The sequence below is a fragment of the Herpailurus yagouaroundi genome, unplaced genomic scaffold (assembly GCF_014898765.1).
Source record: "Herpailurus yagouaroundi ecotype Mexico unplaced genomic scaffold, PumYag 182, whole genome shotgun sequence".
In the NCBI taxonomy this organism is placed as follows: Eukaryota; Metazoa; Chordata; class Mammalia; order Carnivora; family Felidae; genus Herpailurus; species Herpailurus yagouaroundi.
In genome coordinates this window covers 43,344,071-43,362,977 of record NW_024412413.1, presented here as the reverse complement: position 1 = coordinate 43,362,977, position 18,907 = coordinate 43,344,071, and the positions used below count along the sequence as shown (strand labels likewise).

Here is an 18,907-nt window from a genome sequence, read left to right as displayed (position 1 = left end):
TAAAGATCATTTTTATTTAAAGTGAAAAACATAGTGCCTATATTTAAGTTATTTTCAATTGTTTGAGAAGCCCTAACTCATTTGATAGTTTAGAATATGAAAATAGACCAGATCTGCTCTGAATAATTATAGACGACAGTGTTCTAGTCTATGTATTCCTGCCTCGACGAGGGCTGAATGAAAAACTACCCAGTCCTCCATTTATTGCTTATAAACTATATACATACTTTAAATTCTGACACAGTACAATTAGATTTCTAAAACAGAAAGCACGGAAACTGTGCCACTTTCAAGTTGAAAAAGACAGTGCATCTTTGATCGCTGCAATGGAGACAGAGCTGCTGAGACTTCATTCTTTAGAACCCACCTCTTCAGAGTCCTCACTTTCATCAAGGTGGCTATCCACTAGTGTTGTTTACAACTCAGAAATACCCTAGCTGCTGTCTTGGAGGTCTGGGCTCTGCACCGAGAAACAACCCAAACCAACTTCTTGTAACATTTGAGAGAAAATATTCAGCTAGACACTTAGAAACTACTTCCCTCCAATAAAAGGACTCAGCGTCATTAATCTTCAAATGCTTTATAACAAGCAGGAATATTCGTGATTATTTGCTGACTTACGTTTGTACTTCCAGATTGAGGAGGTACAAAGCTCACACAGATGGCTTTGCTTTTGAAAAGACTAGTTGAAAATTGTAAGGTTTCAGCTGAGCTTCCAGGTTACCAAGACTCGATATTTCCTTCCTTTCTGAAATATGAAGTATAATGTTCTTATACAAGTAGAACAAAGTTCAAGACAGCAGCCTGTTCCATTTCATAGTTCTGAATTTTTTCCAGAATTACATTTTCCCTTCATTTTCTGTCAGAACCAGTGCATTTACACTGACTAATTTGGATTACTTCAGGAGTGGAAGAAATGCATTCTTGTTCAACTATGCCGGCAACCAGCAAACACAACAGACTCCAATGTGAGGCAAATCTTAGGTCTCCCTGTCGTAAAAGCCAAGGATCTGTCCAAAATATTGGTAGCCAGGATGAAAGTTTATGTGCAAGATTCCCCCAAAATGTTGGTTAAATCCCTTAGGTCTCTACATTTTCCTGTCTCCAACACAAAATGTTATTGTTCTCAAGGGTAACCTTCATCAAGCTTGGCCCTCTTTTTTTGTGGTTGCAATTTCTGTTCTTACTCCAGGGAGATTTTCAATAGCTCAGATAGCTGGACTCATTCCAGACTGCCAAAGATCTACGCCCCCAGATCCTTCAAACTAGGTAGGAGATGCTGCATCTGGCCTAGAGATGGCTGAGCACAAAGGAACCGGACAGACTCTTCCCTGGGTCAGGTACCCACCAGTTTAGCAGTGCCCCCAAAAGGCATCCGACTCTCCACTGGCACTAACATCTCCTCTCAACCTCCCAGCCCCAGCGTCATGCCCCTGCCCATGCCAACCTGCCTGCTGGCAACATCTCCTCCTGCAGACTCTGGGGTTGTATGTCCCCAGCCCCTCTGGAGCCATGCCATGCCAATGGTGGAGGCCAAAGAAAACCTCTTTTTGTTCATCGGTTTTTAATTTCCAAAGTTAAAAATTGCCCTCTGAATTTTTCTTTCATTATAGGACCCCATTCTTGTTTCATAGGCAGATTATCTTTTCTCACACCCTTGATGGTATTAACTATATTTGGTTTCTTCTGTTCCACTGATGGTCTTTGTTATTGTGCAAGTTGTGTTTTCCTGTTTGTTTTTTGTCTCTCCTAAATTGTCTTTTCTTTTTTTTTAATTTTTTTTAAACATTTATTTATTTTTGAGACAGAGAGAGAGAGAGAGAGCATGAACAGGGGAGGGTCAGAGAAAGAGGGAGACACAGAATCTGAAACAGGCTCCAGGCTCTGAGCTGTCAGCACAGAGCCCGACGCGGGGCTTGAACCCACAGACCGCGAGATCATGACCTGAGCCGAAGTCGGATGCTTAACCGACTGAGCCACCCAGGCACCCCATAAATTGTCTTTTCTTGAATGTCCACTGATTGTTGGCTGTCCTCTCATATGCAAAAGTGAGAAGCTGACTGGAAGAAGTGCATGGGTGTGTGTTGATGGGTGGAGGGTATTAACCTGGTTGTCTAGGATTCTAGGAGCTAGACAGGAGAAGCAGCCTGCTGGTCTTGCATTTCAGCATGTAGATTTTTGCATTATCTTACCACTCTTCCTACACACACACACACACACACACACACCTTATCCTGTGTGCTTGTTGTCTCTGAACTCAGAGGCTCCTTGGGCTCAGTTTCTCCAGACTAAGCATGCTATTACCTATGATGCATGTGGGTGGGGTAGTTTCTTGACTGCTCAGAAAGTGTAAGGGACCAGGAAAATTCAACCAATTTGTATATAGATTTTCAACCATTCATGTTGCTAATCATACCTCACTCCATGTTCTAAGCATTCTGAAAGGGAAATTAGATCAATTCTTACAGGTACTCCTCCTCTTATAGGCATTTGGATTCCTCTTTTTTATGGTCTGCTAAAACCATTAAATTTCCTCTGTAAGTTTGTTGTCTAAACTTAAAAAAAATCTTTCATCCACTATTCTTCACTGATATTTTTTTTTTAATTTTTTTAACGTTTATTTATTTTTGAGACAGAGAGAGACAGAGCATGAATGGGGGAGGGTCAGAGAGAGAGGGAGACACAGAATCTGAAACAGGCTCTAGGCTCTGAGTGATCAGCACAGAGCCTGACGCGGGGCTTGAACTCACGGACCGCGAGATCATGACCTGAGCCGAAGTCAGATGCTCAACCGACTGAGCCACCCAGGCGCCCCTCTTCACTGATATTTTAATGAAAAATTTGGAGGGAGAACTGCTGGACAAAGATGGTCAGCCTACTAAGTTTTACTGGAAGGGCTCCATAGTTAACTTGATATTTCTAAAACATTGGACAACATCATAGGTATACATATGGTTTGGGGGCAATATGTAATGCCATATAACAAATGTAACATTAGAATAGCCTTCTGGCTCCACCTTCAAAGAATACTCAGAATTTGAGCCTCCTAGCAGCTATCATCCCAATCCAGTGATATCATCCTTGACCAAGACGCTATCATCTATCATGTGGATTCGAACAGTATAGCAAATGACAGAAGCCAATCTGGATTTACTCTGATGCCTGAAATCTCCCCAAGAGCTGACTTCACACTATGCTTGCTAGCATTCAGAGGAGATGTCCTACATTATGCTTGTACTGTTCAATGACTAAATGCCTAGGAGTCATGTTAAATAACAGGCTTTGTTTTCTCCCCAGACTTAAATCTGACATAACGTTCATTTGTCACTCTAATATGTGTGTACCAGCCTCTTAACTCTCTTCTGTGGCTGCCTTTTGTAGAAGGGGTCTAGACCACTGATAGAACCCTTATCTGGTGAGAAGAAGTGGGTGTAGAATGCAGGAGAGGAAAGCTTTCCCCACTGGCAGGAGCCATCTTGGCTGGTGTTTTGTAGTTTTGCCAAAATAAGTGCAGTGATCTTTTGTCGAGCAATCAACCTCCTCTTCCTTATTATGTAGCTGCAGTTCCGAGATTTGCTTTCAGCAAACCCAAAAAGAAAAATGTGAACCACATGCTCCGGACAGTAGGTAGCTGATTCAGTACTAACATTAGGACCTTATCCCCGAACCTCAGAAAACAAGCACAGTTTAATGCAGCTGGTAGAATGGGAGCATATGAATGAAATACCACTTTCAAGACCTGCCGAGTAGCTTGGGAAAGCTTTAGAGTGAGATGAATGTCTGTGGAATAGGTGGGTGGCTACTAACCACGGACATAAGTGAGAATGCACTTCCCATGTCTAACCCCATTTTTCCAACCACAGCCAGGAAAGGCCAACAGTTGGAATACACCCATTCCCAACCATCCCCACCCTTTTTCAAAAAAATCTGAATGTTCATCCGTGTGTATTCTTGACCCCATCTTCTCCCAAACGACCTACTACTCCATCAGTACCTCCTGTTTTTTAAATCTCCTTTTACCTTCTTTTTCTTATTATTCTTAAGTAGTACCCTTGATTTATCCTCACAAGTGTGTTTTGCCTTACATTCAATTTTGTCTGGTATTAATTTAGCTTTTTCATCTTTCTTTTGATCATTTTTTGAATGGTATATATTTCCTCATCCATTTTGATATGGTTTTAATTTAGGTAATTAATTATTTAATTTGGGTATCCTTATAAGTAGCATGTGGCTAAAATTTTTATTCAATATGATAAAATCTGCCTGATGAAATTAGCTTAATTGTATTTATTACACTTACTGATATTGTATTAGGATTTTACTAAATCTTATTTTGTGGTTTCTGTTTAGCCACAGTTTTCATAGATTCCTTCCCTACGTATCTTCTGTTTGATAAATATTTTTATGTTTCCTTTTTATTCTATGATGATTTATTTTCTTTAAGTTTATTTATTTATTATTGTAAGGGAGAGAGAGAGAAGGGATAGAGAAATAGAGACAGTGTGTGTGGGGGGGGAGGGGCAGAGCAAGAGGGAGAGAGAGAGAATCCCAAGTAGGCTCCACACCATCAGCACAGAGCCTGATGCAGGGCTTGAACTCATGAACAGGGAGACCATGTCCTGAGCCAAAATCAGGACGCTAAACCAACTAAGCCACCCAGGTACCCCTCTGTGATGATTTCAAAGCTGAAGATTGCATTTTTATTCTTTCTGGTTATTTCCACTAAAAGTTTGGCATGAATACTTAACTATAATTTTTAACAAATGTTAACAGTATTTCTACCTCTACCCCTAACCAATGACACTGTCTTTTACAATCTTTTCCCACACGGTGTTATTGTTGTTGTTTAGAGTTTTCATTTTATCCTTTATTTTAAATCCATACAAAAAATAACTTCATTGAGTAGCTCATTTAATTTTTTGTCATTTGCTTGCATTTGGAGCAAAAGATATAAACCATCTTGAATGGAAGCCCTTAAACTTAGGAACATGTTCAAGTCTCTCCACACTGTTCTGGAGGGGTTCCAGGGCTGTCAACAGATTCTCAAAGGGGAACACTGTCAATAGATTAAGGACCACTCACCTTCAGAATAAAATCCAAGTCCCTTCTCATGGCATACAAGGCTCCCAGAACCTGCTCCTACCAATACCTCCGGGTGTCTGCCATTCCTTATAGGACTAGTCAAATTCCAGCAGAGACAAAGCAGTACACAAGCATGCATGTGCATGCACTCACAAGAACGCAGAAACACACATGCACAGAGCACAGCACATACTATGCTGTCTCTTACTTCTGAACATTTGCTCATGCTCAGTGAGTCTAGAATGCCTGTCTCCTCCACACTTCTCCCATCTTTGTCTCTGATATCCACTAGCTAACTCCATGAGCATTTTCCTCTGATTAGCCACCACCATCACATTGCTGGGACTTCCATAGTTGTTTATATTTTATAATTTGGCTTATCTTTTTTTTCAATGTTTGTTTGTTCGGTTTTGAGAAACAGAGAGTGAGCCAGGAAGGGGCAGAGAGAGAGGGAGACACAGAATCTGAAGCATTCTCCGGGCTCCGAGCTGTCCACACAGAGCCCAAGGCGGGTCTTGAACCCCCAGACTGCAAGATCACGACCCAAGTTGGTTGCTTAACTGACTGAGCCACCCAGGCGCCCAGCTTACCTTTTTATAATATGACTATTTCCCACATTAGACAAAGAGTCACATGAACGTAATGAGTCTGTCATTCATGTTTGCATTCTCTAGTGCTTGGCTCAGCACCTGACATATAGAAAGTACTCAATATGTATTTGTTGAAGGAAAAAACAAAGGAGAAGAACTACAGACTTGCTTAAGGGTAAAAAGCAATTAGGCTAAATACTTTCAATTAAGATTAGAGTCTATCTCTAGCTTCAGAATTAGCCAACCATAAGGAACACCAGTGAGACTCTTAATGCAGAAATGAGAATTCAATCATCTAATTGGAAAATAATAGTGAAACAAGGACTGTACAAAATAATTGTTTCTGGGGTGTGTGTATGTGCAAACACACATACACGCATATCACATACTCTTTTTTTTCTGTTTTTCTATAAGATAACTTCTTCTTACTGAGTTCTGAGGAACAGATGTCTCAGGAAATATAATTGCTGGGTCCTACCTGGAGGTTGGGGGTGGGGGGAGCTTGCAAGGTAACAGAGGAAAATGGGGAGACATTAATCTCACTCCATTAAGAAAAAAAAAGATGTTTAGGATATAATGATGTATAAATATGCCATTTATAAAACAGAAGATAGAGATTCAAAAAAAATGGGGAATCGCATTAATTTAATATAAGAGAATATAGACATGGATATTACACCACTGAAATTTAACTTTAAAATATATGAAAACAACACCTGAATAATACAGCAAAATTGGTAATCAACATATAAAATATAAAAATTGAATATAAATATTCAATATAAAAATTCTGAAATTAAAAAAAAAATACAAAGATAAATGAAAAATCAGAAAATATGCCCAGTATCAGAAGAGCAAGCTGAATACTGTGATATGTCCTAAAATAGGCTTAAATTTCAAGAAAAAGTAAGTAAAGAATTCTCTGAACTCCAAAAGCAGTAAACAGCTTACTATCAGGAAACCAAAGTCAAGAGTGCTTCAGACTATCAGACAGTGGGGTGACACCGTCAGAGTCTGAAAGAGGAAGTGTGTGATCCGAGACTGGTACACTCCTATTCCAAGAGATGCCAATTTCCAACATCCCTTCCACTCATACATCTTTCTTCAGAGAACAATACAGTGTGGTACTTAGAACACTACTAACAAAGGATTGCAGGAAAATTCGAAGTGACATCTTCAGATGTCTTACAAATTACTTATTTTAGTGATGTGTAAATAACGGGGAGATTAGAGAACGGCCACTTAAAGGGGTAAAATACAAACACCCTGAAGGAAAGAAGTTGGCGTGGATTGTAAATAACTCCAATAATTTCTGGAACAAAATTGCACTTTAAAAAAACATCAGTTTTTCATATAGCAGTCCTAAAGAATGTGACAGGAGAGAAAGAAAAACATAAAAAGCATAAAACATCTGATATACTAATGATCCAAACATATTGGGATTGCTGAGGCAGATAGAATTTTATGGATTTATGTCAGCTGACAGATATTTATTGTGTATTTATGCATCAGATGCAAAGCCGGAGGCTATACTAGACTATGGGAATATAGTGATGAACAATTAAAAGTGGCAATTGCCCTCTCAATGCAGGTAATGGTTGATATAAACGAATGTGAGTGGCAAAGTGGTACAGAGGATAAATGGTGCTATGGTGAGTAAAAGGAGTTCTAAAATTTCTGGCATTACAGATGAAACCTGAAAGTGTGTTTTGAATTGTTTATAAGAAATTTCAGAACTAGAATGATACCTTCTGAATGACACTGAAATACAAAAGGAAACGTAAGTAGGAAGTGCATCAAAATCTTACCCTACATCTGCCTTCCAGCCTTCGTTGTCTTAGGGAAGTAACTCCATTACAAACTTACGCAAGTGTCATCTTTCCTGTCTCTTCCCTTATTTTTCTAGCTTATGTGCAAATACAGATCTGCATGCGCACACACACACACACACACACACACACACACTCATCTAGAATATAATTTCCCTATCTGTCCATGCTGCCAATCACTTATCACACTTAGCAGTCACTGGCTTCTTCATCTGCAGTTTCTGGGACCTATAAAGCTTCTTGAGGACAGAAAGCAGACCTTATTCTACTTTGGACTACCAGGGTCTAAGCAATACTCCTCGCTTCTCTGTCTCACTAGAAGCTCTCAAAAGTCCCTTTTTCCACTTCAGGTGGGCCTACATCCATTACAGTTGTAGTCTACTTAAACAAACTCCCTTTTAACACACACACACACACACACACACACACACACTACTCAAAGATAGGTGAGAATAAATGATCCCTTGAGCCTCATTCTAAGAAAACAGGCAAGATTTGTTTTTACTGTCCCAGAGTTGGAAGCAGAAATTATAAGAACTCAACTCAGGATCTGAATTTTTTCTGCATCTTATAGCAATAAGAACCAAACATAAATTATTCTCTCTACAAATTATCTTGCCATATTTATTAGAGTCATTGGTGAAACAGGAGAAATGGACAAATTTTTTTCATCAAGAGAATTATATGATACTTAATCTAAGACAGTGATAAACTCACTAATTGCCAGAACTAATATAATATAATGAGTAACTGTTGCAGAGGTAAAATATGTTCTGCAAAGCTATGACTTTATATTATAGTTCAATTTCATTTACCTTTAATAAAGTATAACTTTGGATTCTATCACTCATTCATATAGATGTATCATGCCTATTTTCTTCTTTAATGTCTCAAAAGAATTTTATAAACCATGGGCCACATTAATTAAATCCCTGATTAGTTAACAAAATGTTTTTTTTTCATTTTTTTTAACGTTTATTTATTTTTTTGGGACAGAGAGAGACAGAGCATGAACGGGGGAGGGGCAGAGAGAGAGGGAGACACAGAATCAGAAACAGGGTCCAGGCTCTGAGCCATCAGCCCAGAGCCCGACGCGGGGCTCGAACTCACGGACCGCGAGATCGTGACCTGGCTGAAGTCGGACGCTTAACCGACTGCGCCACCCAGGCGCCCCTAACAAAATGTTTTTAATATCTTTGTTTTATTCAAATTCTAATTAAGGATTTGTTGTGCTTACTATTTTTGTACAAAAAATAACCCCAGAACTTAGCAGCCTAAAGCAAACATTTTATTTTGCTCACAGAGTTATGGGTCAATTATACTTCAATAAACCTGAAATTAAAAATAAACAGAATATAGAAAAGCTCATCTAGGTGGTTCTCACTTGGGGTCTGTCAAGTGAATATAGTGAGAGGTTGGTTGGGGCTGCAATCAACCCAAGATGACTCACGCACATGGTAGACAATTGATACTATCAGCTGGGAGACCAGAGCACCTCATACAACGGCTCCAATCTGGCAGTCTCATAGAGTCTGACTTCTTACTTGGTGGTCAAATCTTGCAACAAGCAGTGAAGACACTTTGTGGCTTTTTCTTGCCTAGTCTGAGAAGTCACACAGCATCACTTCAGCCACAGTCTATGGTTACAATCAAGTAACAAGTACATATCCAACTAGAGAAGACACACACCCCACCTCTGGGTGTGAGGTTAAGCTCACTAGGTAAGAACACTTTATGGGATGAGATACTGTCCCGGCCATCTGTAGAAAACACAATCTCTTACTGGATGCAAAAGACAATTGACTGCCTTAGGGTACACGCCGAAGATGTTAGGAATGTTGCCTAACATCTCTATAGATATAAAATTCATCTTCCACATGTATCATTTTCCAATTAATTTCAGTAACAATAAATTTTGTTACTAATCACTCTTTCAAACTGTCACCTTACTACATACTTCATAAGAAAAGAATTGATAGCTTTAATACAGATTTTGATTTTCCTTCATGGGCTCTGATGAAAGAAGAGAATTCATCTCTCTTTTAAAGAATAATTCTGGGGCATCTGGGTGGCCAGGCGGTTAGGTGTCTGACTCTTGATTTCTGCAGGTCATGATCTTGTGGTTCATGAGTTCGAGCCCTGTGCCAGGCTCTGAGCTGACAGTGCAGAGCCTGCTTGGGATTCTCTCTCTCCCTCTCTCTCTGCCCCTCCCCTGCTCACTCTCTCTCTCTTATTTTCTCTCTCTCTTAAAATAAATAAATAAGCTTTATTAAAAAATTAAAAAAAAGAATGGTTCATATGATTGCCATTTGGGATTAATCAGAAAAATAAAGAAAATTCTTCATTAATTTTTTATTTCAGGCAAAAAATTACAAAAGAAATAAATGTATACTAAGTTACATGTGTCTGCTAGATTGTATTAAGCACTATACCTAGAGATCTATCCACATCTACATCTCTTAAGTATATCCATATTTATACCTATAGTGAGTCCTTCAGTAAAGACTCAGTGACATTAAGTAGCTTCCCAAAGTCGTACCTAATTTGTATCAGAGCTCAACTTTGAAATCAATATCCAGTGACTTCAAAGGTTGTGTCCTTTCCACATCATTTATATTAAAATATTATTAAAGTACATGTTTTTTTCTTGATGTAATGGTCATATCCAAATACATCATCAAAATTACTTTTCCTTGACATCATATATTTTTTTTAAGTTTTTCTATATGAATCTCTTCAACTACTGGATAAGTGTACAACTTTCATAAGTGACACATAATGATTTCCTTGAATGGCAGTCACCTGTTCCATATTGGCTTTCTAATCATCTGAAAATCCCAGGAAACTCAGCATACAGTTGCAAAGGTGAGAATCTTTTCATTTGTATCTAAACTTCAGCCATACTCAGAAATCCCATTCTAATTTGACAAAAGGAATACTTAAACACAACAGAGACCATGGTTGTTTTCTCCTTGCATAAAATTCATCACCAGATAAATAATTTTATTCAAACCCTTACAAGTAACTTTGCATTGCTTAGAAATCCAAAAACTATACAAATTAGCTTACACAGGTTGAAGAAATCTTAAAATGTGTATCCAGTAATACATTTCTATAATTTATTCAATCAAATCTCCAAAATCTTAACCATTTCAGTTTTTTATAGAACACCTGAAATGCCATCTCAATAATACCTTAATAAATCATGACTTCAGAGGGATGCATTATTATTATTACTCCCCTGATCGGACACAGTTCTTCCATGCCCCACTGTGTCTAGTTTATACCTGTGTTATATCAAGTATGAACTAGGGGCATTTGATTTTTTAACTTTTTTAATGTTTATTTGCTTTTTGAGAGAGAGAGTGAGGGACACAGACAGGGAGACACAAAACCTGAAGCAGGCTCCAGGCTCTGAGCCGTCAGCACAGATGGAGGGCTCGAACCCACGAACCGCGAGATCATGACCTGAGCTGAAGTCGGACACTCAACAGACTGAGCCTCCCAGGCGTCCCTATGCTACAGTGTTTTAATGCAAAAGTGTTCAAATGTAAGAACCATAACAATTGTTGCTTTAAATCACACATGTATACTTAGCAAATTTTGATTTAATATCCACCACACCTCAAGAGACTTTCCATTAGATACCAGGGTCATAAAGTGAAATAAGATATGGTTCTTATACTCAAGAAGTTTACAATACAATACAATACAACATAAGCCAACTAATAACTATAGTATGAAGTGATAGATGCTTCATTTATCCAATGCCAATAGGATCCAAAGAACGGCAAGTATATCAGACTCCAGAGTTTCTTGGCTTTAGCTTTCCAGAAGTGATGGTTCTTGAGGTAGTATTAGAAAACAGTAGCAGTTGATTTAGATGCGCTAACGGAGGAAACAATGTTAGACAAAAGTGTCAGAGCAGTACTGAAGGCACAGAGGTTTAAAACCTCATAATCCAGGGGCACCTGGGTGGCTCAGTCAGTGAAACATCCGACTCTTGGTTTCAGCTCAGGTCATGATCTCATGGTTTGTGGGTTCGAGCCCATGTCGGGCTCTACTGACAGTATGGAGCCTGCTTGGATTCCTTCTCTCTCCCTCTCTCTGCCCTTCCCCAGTCTCTCTCTCTCTTCCTCTCAAAATAAACATTTAAAAAAAATTAAAACCTCATAATCCTGTTTAAAAACTGTAAGTAGCTTAGAATGGCTGGGGGAACAAAGAGAATGAACTGTGGAGAGGGAGATCAGCTTGGGGAGACTAGATTATTTAGGTTGTCTGTCATAAGGTGAGGAGTTTGAACTTCTCTTAAAGGTGTGGGATACCATGGAAGAACTTTAATCATGGAAATAAAGTACATTTGAGAAAGATAATTCTAGAAGCAATGTATAGATGGGTTAAAGTAGGAACGGAGAGGAAGCAGAATTGATGTGGGGCTAATACACATGTAAAGTGGTAAGAGCTTGAGCAAAGGAATAGGCACTGAGAATAGTGAAAGGGATGGATTCAAAAGTAAGAAACCCAAGGACTTGAGACCAAGTAGATACACAAAGTGAATTGTGTACAAAATTAAACAAAATTGTGCTAAAAAATATGGGTTTTTTCTGTGCAGGCCCTTTTACACGCATTTTTTTTTTTTTTTTTTTTGGTTACAGTACTGAAAACAATTTTATTTTATATATATATTTTTTAATATGAAATTTATTGTCAAATTGGTTTCCATACAACACCCAGTGCTCATCCCAACAGGTGCCCTCCTCAAGACCCATCACCCACCCCCCATCAACCCTGTTTATTCTCAGTTTTTAAGAGTCTCTTATGGTTTATATATTTTTAATGTTTATTTATTTTTGAGAGAGAGAGAGAGAGAGAGAGAGAGAGAGAGCACAAGCAGGGAAGGGGCGGAGAGAGGGGGACAGAGGATCCGAAGCAGGCTCTGCCCTGACAGCAGCTAGCCAGACACAGGGTTCGAACTCATGACCTAAGCCAAAGTCTGACACTCAACCAACTGAGCCACCCAGGGGGCCCAGTACTGAAAATGATTTTAATAACATTTTATTTTCTCTAGCTTACTTTACTGTAATAATGCAGTATACAATACATATAATATACAAAATATGTATCAGTTGACTATGTTATCTGTAAGGGGTTCTGGTCAACAGTAAGTTATTAGTAGTTAAGTTTTGGGGGAGTCAAAAGTTATAGGTGGATTTTCCACTGCACAGGGGATCAGCATCCCTAACCTCTGTCGTTTAAGGGTCAACCATATTACATGACTGACAGAATGAGGTCATGATCAAATGAACAGTGGCTCCACGATGAGGCACTTATTCTTTATCCTGTGAAGACATCCAAAAAAATGTTCTCCTTAGAAGTTTGTAGAACCATAAAATAAAAATGGAAGGCTATAACAGGAGCTTTTCCTCATTTACAGAGTTTTCCCAAAAACTCTGTAAAACTTTATTAATAAGAGTAGAGACACTAAAATGAATATATAGACTTCAATAAACAGTATAGCTATTGGGAAAGCAGCTCTATACCACAAACAAGTAAAGACCTTTTAAAGATCTAGAGAATGATGGAATACACTTGTTATAAAATGTATGTAACATCACCATAACATATAATTTCATATTTAATATTTTAAAGTTAATCAATAAATATTTTAGACTCTTGAAGACTGTTAAGAATTTTAAAAGCCAGTTATTATATTGTCCATGTTTGAAAATATAACCATGTAATTAAAAGCTCTCCTATTAGACTGACTACTAAATAATAGATTTTATTACACTGAAATCAGAGAACAATGCAGACAGTAAGGCAAATGCAGAATGATTTATTGGGCCAAGAATTATAATTTAACAAAATATACAGATAACATTGAATACGTATTCCTTAACTCTACATTGAAATAACAGTGGAAAGTAATAAGAAATTAACTATTCCTAAACTCCTATATAGACAAACTTCTTGCAAACAAACACATATCAGTACTTATATTAAGAGCGTGATGGTTTATTTAAGAGTAAGATGTGACATTAACATGTTAAATCCCAGAAGAATCTTCCCTTTTTTCCCAATATGACAGCCTACACAATACATTTTGTGATTATATTCACAAGATGACCCAACAATGTTAAGATTTGTTATGAATAAAAAATTATCAATGAAAAACAGTACATGCATATTGAGCACCCACAGAATTAGTCATTTTAATATGAGAACAATTTGTAGGTTTTAAAATGACTATAGTTGGATACATTTTTCTAAGAATAAGAATGTGATTCAGAAATGGTGTTACTATCGAGTTACTATACTTACTATAGACTTATTTCTGCTAAAATGTCTTCCGGTATATTGTTTTAATTACAATAACCTAATGGCGGAGGTGAATTCCAAGGAATAAAGAATTTAGCTAGTGAAAATAGCACTAAAATGTTCTTTCTGATATTTTAGTGGTGAGTTTTAGTACCTACTCGAAAAAGTACTACTTTGAATGTACTGTGTTTCCACACATCACACAACTGATAATGTTGCCAATGGCATAGATATAAAGTTATATGCCAAAAGTCATATTCTACAACTTATTTTACTCAACACCATTCTATTCTAATTTATGTTATCATAATATATAACATTTAAAAGTATGAACTTGGAAACAACTGAGTTTTCTCTTCTCTCTGTATTTCCAAGCAGAAGTGAGGAGAAGTGAAGGAAAATTTAGAAAGGATAATTACAACATATTTAATCATTAAATAATATCTATTGAGAAGAAAATGTTTCAGTTGTTTTAGTATAACAAAAGGAGGTGTTTAGAATAACATACATTCATTTTAGGACACAAACATCCTTTCACATTTTGTTAAGAATTAGAAAATTATCCCTTGGTCCATACATGTGATAATGCACTTTTTGAGATCTTTACTTAAAAATCTCAGAAAACATTCCCCCTCCCATTTTACACTGTTTCTAGCTAACTAGTAATTCTGTGTAGGTAAGAAGGATTGCAGTTAAAAATAGAATAAAAGAACGAACAGAGCTGATCACTCAAATAATTACACTGTGCTCAACTGGACCAAAAAAACAAAACAAAACAAAACAAAAAACAGCACATAATTTAGAAGAATTCACAAGACAAGTCAGTGTTTACATAAGCATTTTAGGGGTAAGCCTCCATCATTCTAATAATTTATCTTATGGAAAACATCTACAATCACCCCACAGGGAAAATTTCCCTTGCACATCCGTTAATTTTTTACGCATTTTCCGTAATTTCTTTAACATTTTCATGTTTGAAACAAGCTGAACTATTTGAAGTCTTATAGGCTTTGCGCCCAATTCCAGTCTATCAGATTGAGAGTGTTGGCAATCATATTTTGGGGAACAGGTAGCAAAAAAAAAATGGATGTGTAACGCAGTTACTATATACATGCTCCCATATAGTTTCATGAAGACATAACTTTCCTATGAAGCCTACTTAAAAATGACCTTTAAAATCTATTCAAGATAAGTAATAAATCAAAATGACAGGACTTTACAAACTTAGAGACACTCATACATGCACATGAACATACATGTAACTTCATCTATCTTTCTGATTTCTCTTTTCAGACTCAATCTTTTCGAGGAAAAAAAAAGTCCTAGAAAAATATATTCCAGTGTTTGATTGTATTTTACAATCACTTCATTCTCTCCTTTAAAATGCTTCGTGCTGAAAACACATTCATTTTGAAAAACTAAATCCCCCATGGGGTACGTAAGATATTAACAAAATCTTCATCATTTACTATCCCTATACTTAGACCTTCATAGTAATCTTCAAATTCACCATACGACACTTCATCAGACTTGCTGCAGGCATCTTTTAGTGTTTCTAGAAAAGATAATTTGATTTCTTCCTCTGTGGAATGGCCTGTAAAATAGTACTGACTGTGAAACATTCTCCTTAGAAGACTAGTAAAGTGACTGATGATGATAAAGAAATACTTAAACACCTTATGAAGAAATCTCTTCCACAATTTGAAATCTTATGTCAAACTTCCCTCCAATTTATTTAAACACTTTCTTGCATGAATCAGAATTTAATGGTGATGAGTTTAGTACACATTTGAGGCCTCTTTTAAGCCTCTGATACAATGTAATACATATAGGCAAAATAAGAGTCACTAATGTAGACATTCTTCTATTTCTTAATATTTTAGAGGACTCGGCTTTATTTCCATTAGAAATAAGGAAAGAAGAAAACAATTTCCAAGATTTATAGGCTGTTAACGCAGTAATGCAACGTATGAGAAACATCCTTATATTCAGGCATTAGTTATTTTATGAATCAGTTACTCATAATTGCAGCTAGAAAATATTACTGCGAACATAGGATTCAGAGGCCTATGAAAATCTTTGCTGGAAGAACTTTCACTGGATTAAATCACCCTATTTTAAACTCTGCAATTAAGTAGGTTATTTCCACTAGGTTATGTTAAATATGATTAATTTCATTCTATAGGAAGATGCTATTAACAATGACATAATGTAAAAAAATTATAATTTTTTAGTTTGTCATTTTAAGAGAGAACATAAAATATCTGATTCAGTCTTTTAATTCATTTGCTTTGTTTCATTCATAAAGAGAACAATAAGCTATTTAAATAAGTAGCTCGGATTGTATTGTGGTCAGTTAAAGGGAAGGAACCATCTCAGCCACTACCCTCCTCACACAGATCTACTCCCAGGATCCCAGCACCGAACAGGAAAAAAGACATTCATTAAGTTTTTAATAAGAGGAAGTAATAATAAGATGGAAGTAAGCTATAGAAGGCGGTCAGGTAATACTCAAAGAAAATAGACGCCCATATATATAAAGGCAAAAAAGGGTCAGAGAAATCTATGTGACTCTCTAAATCATTCTGAAGTCATGTCACATTTCAAAATAACACACTTAAATGGGAATACCACCTTGTCTAATGAGGTGGGCAAAATTAGGCAAGAGTTGGATCTTTTTCAAACACCAGAGGTCTCTAATGGACTCGGTAATAATTCATCGTAAAGTGCCTTTCCAACTGAAAGAATGCTTTGGATAAAATGTTTGCTGTCTTTTAAAAACATGCATGCGAGGGGCGCCTGGGTGGCTCTGTCGGCAGAGCATCTGACTCGGTTTCGGCTCAGGTCATGATCTCACAGCTAGTGAGTCCTAGACTCCCATCAGACTCTGCTGACAACACCCAGCCTGTTTGGGATTCTGTCTCCCTTTCTCTCTGCCCCTCCCTCATTCTCTCTCTCTCTCTCTCTCTCTCTCTCTCTCTCTCTCTCTCTGTCAAAAATAAAGAAATTAAATAAATATTTAAAAATAAAAACTAAAAACATGCATGAGAAATACAGAACAAGTGATTATTTTATTTTAAACACAGGCTGAATGAACAACGACTGAATAAGTATGTTCTGCAGAAATGGTAATATAAAACAATAAATTGAATTTGTGATTGAATGTTAGTCAAGGATTAAAATTAATCAAGATCTGATCTATATAAAACATATATACCTGTTGGCAGTAGAGATTTCTTCCTTTGTTTACCATCCGTACTTTAGGATAAATGAGTTTTAACACTTTTTTAAATAAAAACATTATTTTTTTACATTTTATAAGTTTTTATTTATTTTGAGAGAGAGAGTGTGAGCAGGGGAGGGGCACAGAGAGAGGGGGAGAGAAAGAATCCCAAGCAGGCTCTGTGCTGTCAGCACAGAGCCCAAAGCAGAGCTCACGACCTGAGCCAAAATCAAGAATCAGATGTTTAACCAATGGAGCCAGCTATGCATCTCAACATTTTTTATTTAAATTTGTGTTTCAAATACTCAAGAATTTTATACTTCCTCTGTACTCCCACCTAGGAAATACATAACTTTTATCACTTGTAACTAACTTCTTTCTCTCCTCTTAGAGACCATCAAGTACTTTAATGAACAATGTTAAGTTCTATTATCTTCACAAGAAATATATTTGGAATATCTTATTTCTATTAAAGCTTAAAATAGCCTTTTCTAATAAATTATTTATGCAAAGTAAAAAAAGTATTTTCTACAGTTAGATTGTGCTACAAAAGCCTTAATTTAAATGAATTATAAATTGTAAACAATCTATATTCCAGAGATGGGTATGTAAATATATTATAATTTGTAATGATAGACAACAATAAAGGTTTTTTGTTTCTCTTTTTTAAAAAACAGTAATGAGTTTTCCTCTTTTTAAGGCTTTTTATGCCTTGGCTAGATCTTCCTTAATGAGAATGCAAAGACAAGGTATGGAATTTCTTAAATTAACAAAGGCTTACCCAAAAACAAAAACAAAACCCTCACCAACAATTCCATGACATCTAACAAAACTAAAGCTACTTAATTAAGATTATTAGAGGGGAGAAAATAAAGAGAAACACAATATAGGGTGTTGAAATCACCTAATTCTGAAATAAGTAAACTATCTTGTTCTTATATTTAGTAAGACTAATTAAAGGAGAAAAGCAGAGAATGACAAAGGTTTAAAGGAAAAGATACGCTAAATCCAATTAAATAATGCTAGAAATTTTCTTATGGCAACTGCAGTTCATTTAAAGTCACTGATAAGTACATTAAACTATTTTGACCTGAAACAGATTATTAGAAATTCTTTTAATATTAGAAAAAGGAAAATTCTAGAATAATAGTATTCTATAGTACTTAATAGTAGATGATCAAAATTATAAATTAGAAAGAAACTATTCATAAAATATAAATTATAAATGGTCAAAAAATATACATAAATGTGTTTAGCCTTCCAAGTACCCAGGGAAATGAAAATAAAATTATTTTTAGTCTATCAGGCAAAAATTTGTGGTGTTAGCATGGTAGGAGTGTAACTGAATTCTCCATCCAATGGCAATATAGCCATCTTACAATGCAATTTGAAAGTATCCATTAATATTTGAAATGCAGATATCCTAAGTCATAAAATTACCCCCTCCACCCTGGAAACAGAAGAAAATGAGGCTATGGAGTCACAAATATGCCTATTCACTTCTTCATTGTTTAGAAATTAAGTCTACCAATAGGAGACTAGATAGGTAGGTAAATTGTAGTATATTGATTTTTACAAAGAGTAATATACAACAAATAAAAATAAGGTGGATCAATGGGATTAATATGGAAAGAGCTCCAAAAGGTATTTTTGAGTGTCAAAAGTAAATTACATAGCAATGTGTTTAGTGTACCTTTCATGTTTAAAAAAAAAAAAAGAAAAATCTTCAAGAAGTATTAGATCTTTATAGTACATATACATATTCATACAAAATTCATGGAGTAAGGATTGAAATGTATATACATTAAATGACAATAACTGTTACCTCTATAGAGGAAAGTATAATGAAAAGAGGAGTTACTATG

General features: G+C 36.4%; 1 protein-coding gene and 1 pseudogene across 6 annotated transcripts in view; both read right to left on the bottom strand.

Moving 5' to 3' along the window:
- Positions 1-257: 257 nt before the first annotated feature.
- On the bottom strand, positions 258-1,558 carry LOC121040062 (cyclin-G2-like; annotated as a pseudogene).
- Positions 1,559-13,316: 11,758 nt separating this feature from the next.
- Positions 13,317-18,907, bottom strand: part of CAPS2 (calcyphosine 2) — a 109,901-nt gene continuing 104,310 nt past the window's right edge. For all 6 annotated transcript variants that reach the window (XM_040491389.1, XM_040491390.1, XM_040491388.1 and 3 more), the window contains one exon: positions 13,317-15,413. In XM_040491389.1, coding sequence (XP_040347323.1) covers positions 15,238-15,413 — 176 coding nt within the window. In that variant the 3' untranslated portion in view covers positions 13,317-15,237. The remainder of the gene's footprint in view (positions 15,414-18,907) is intronic.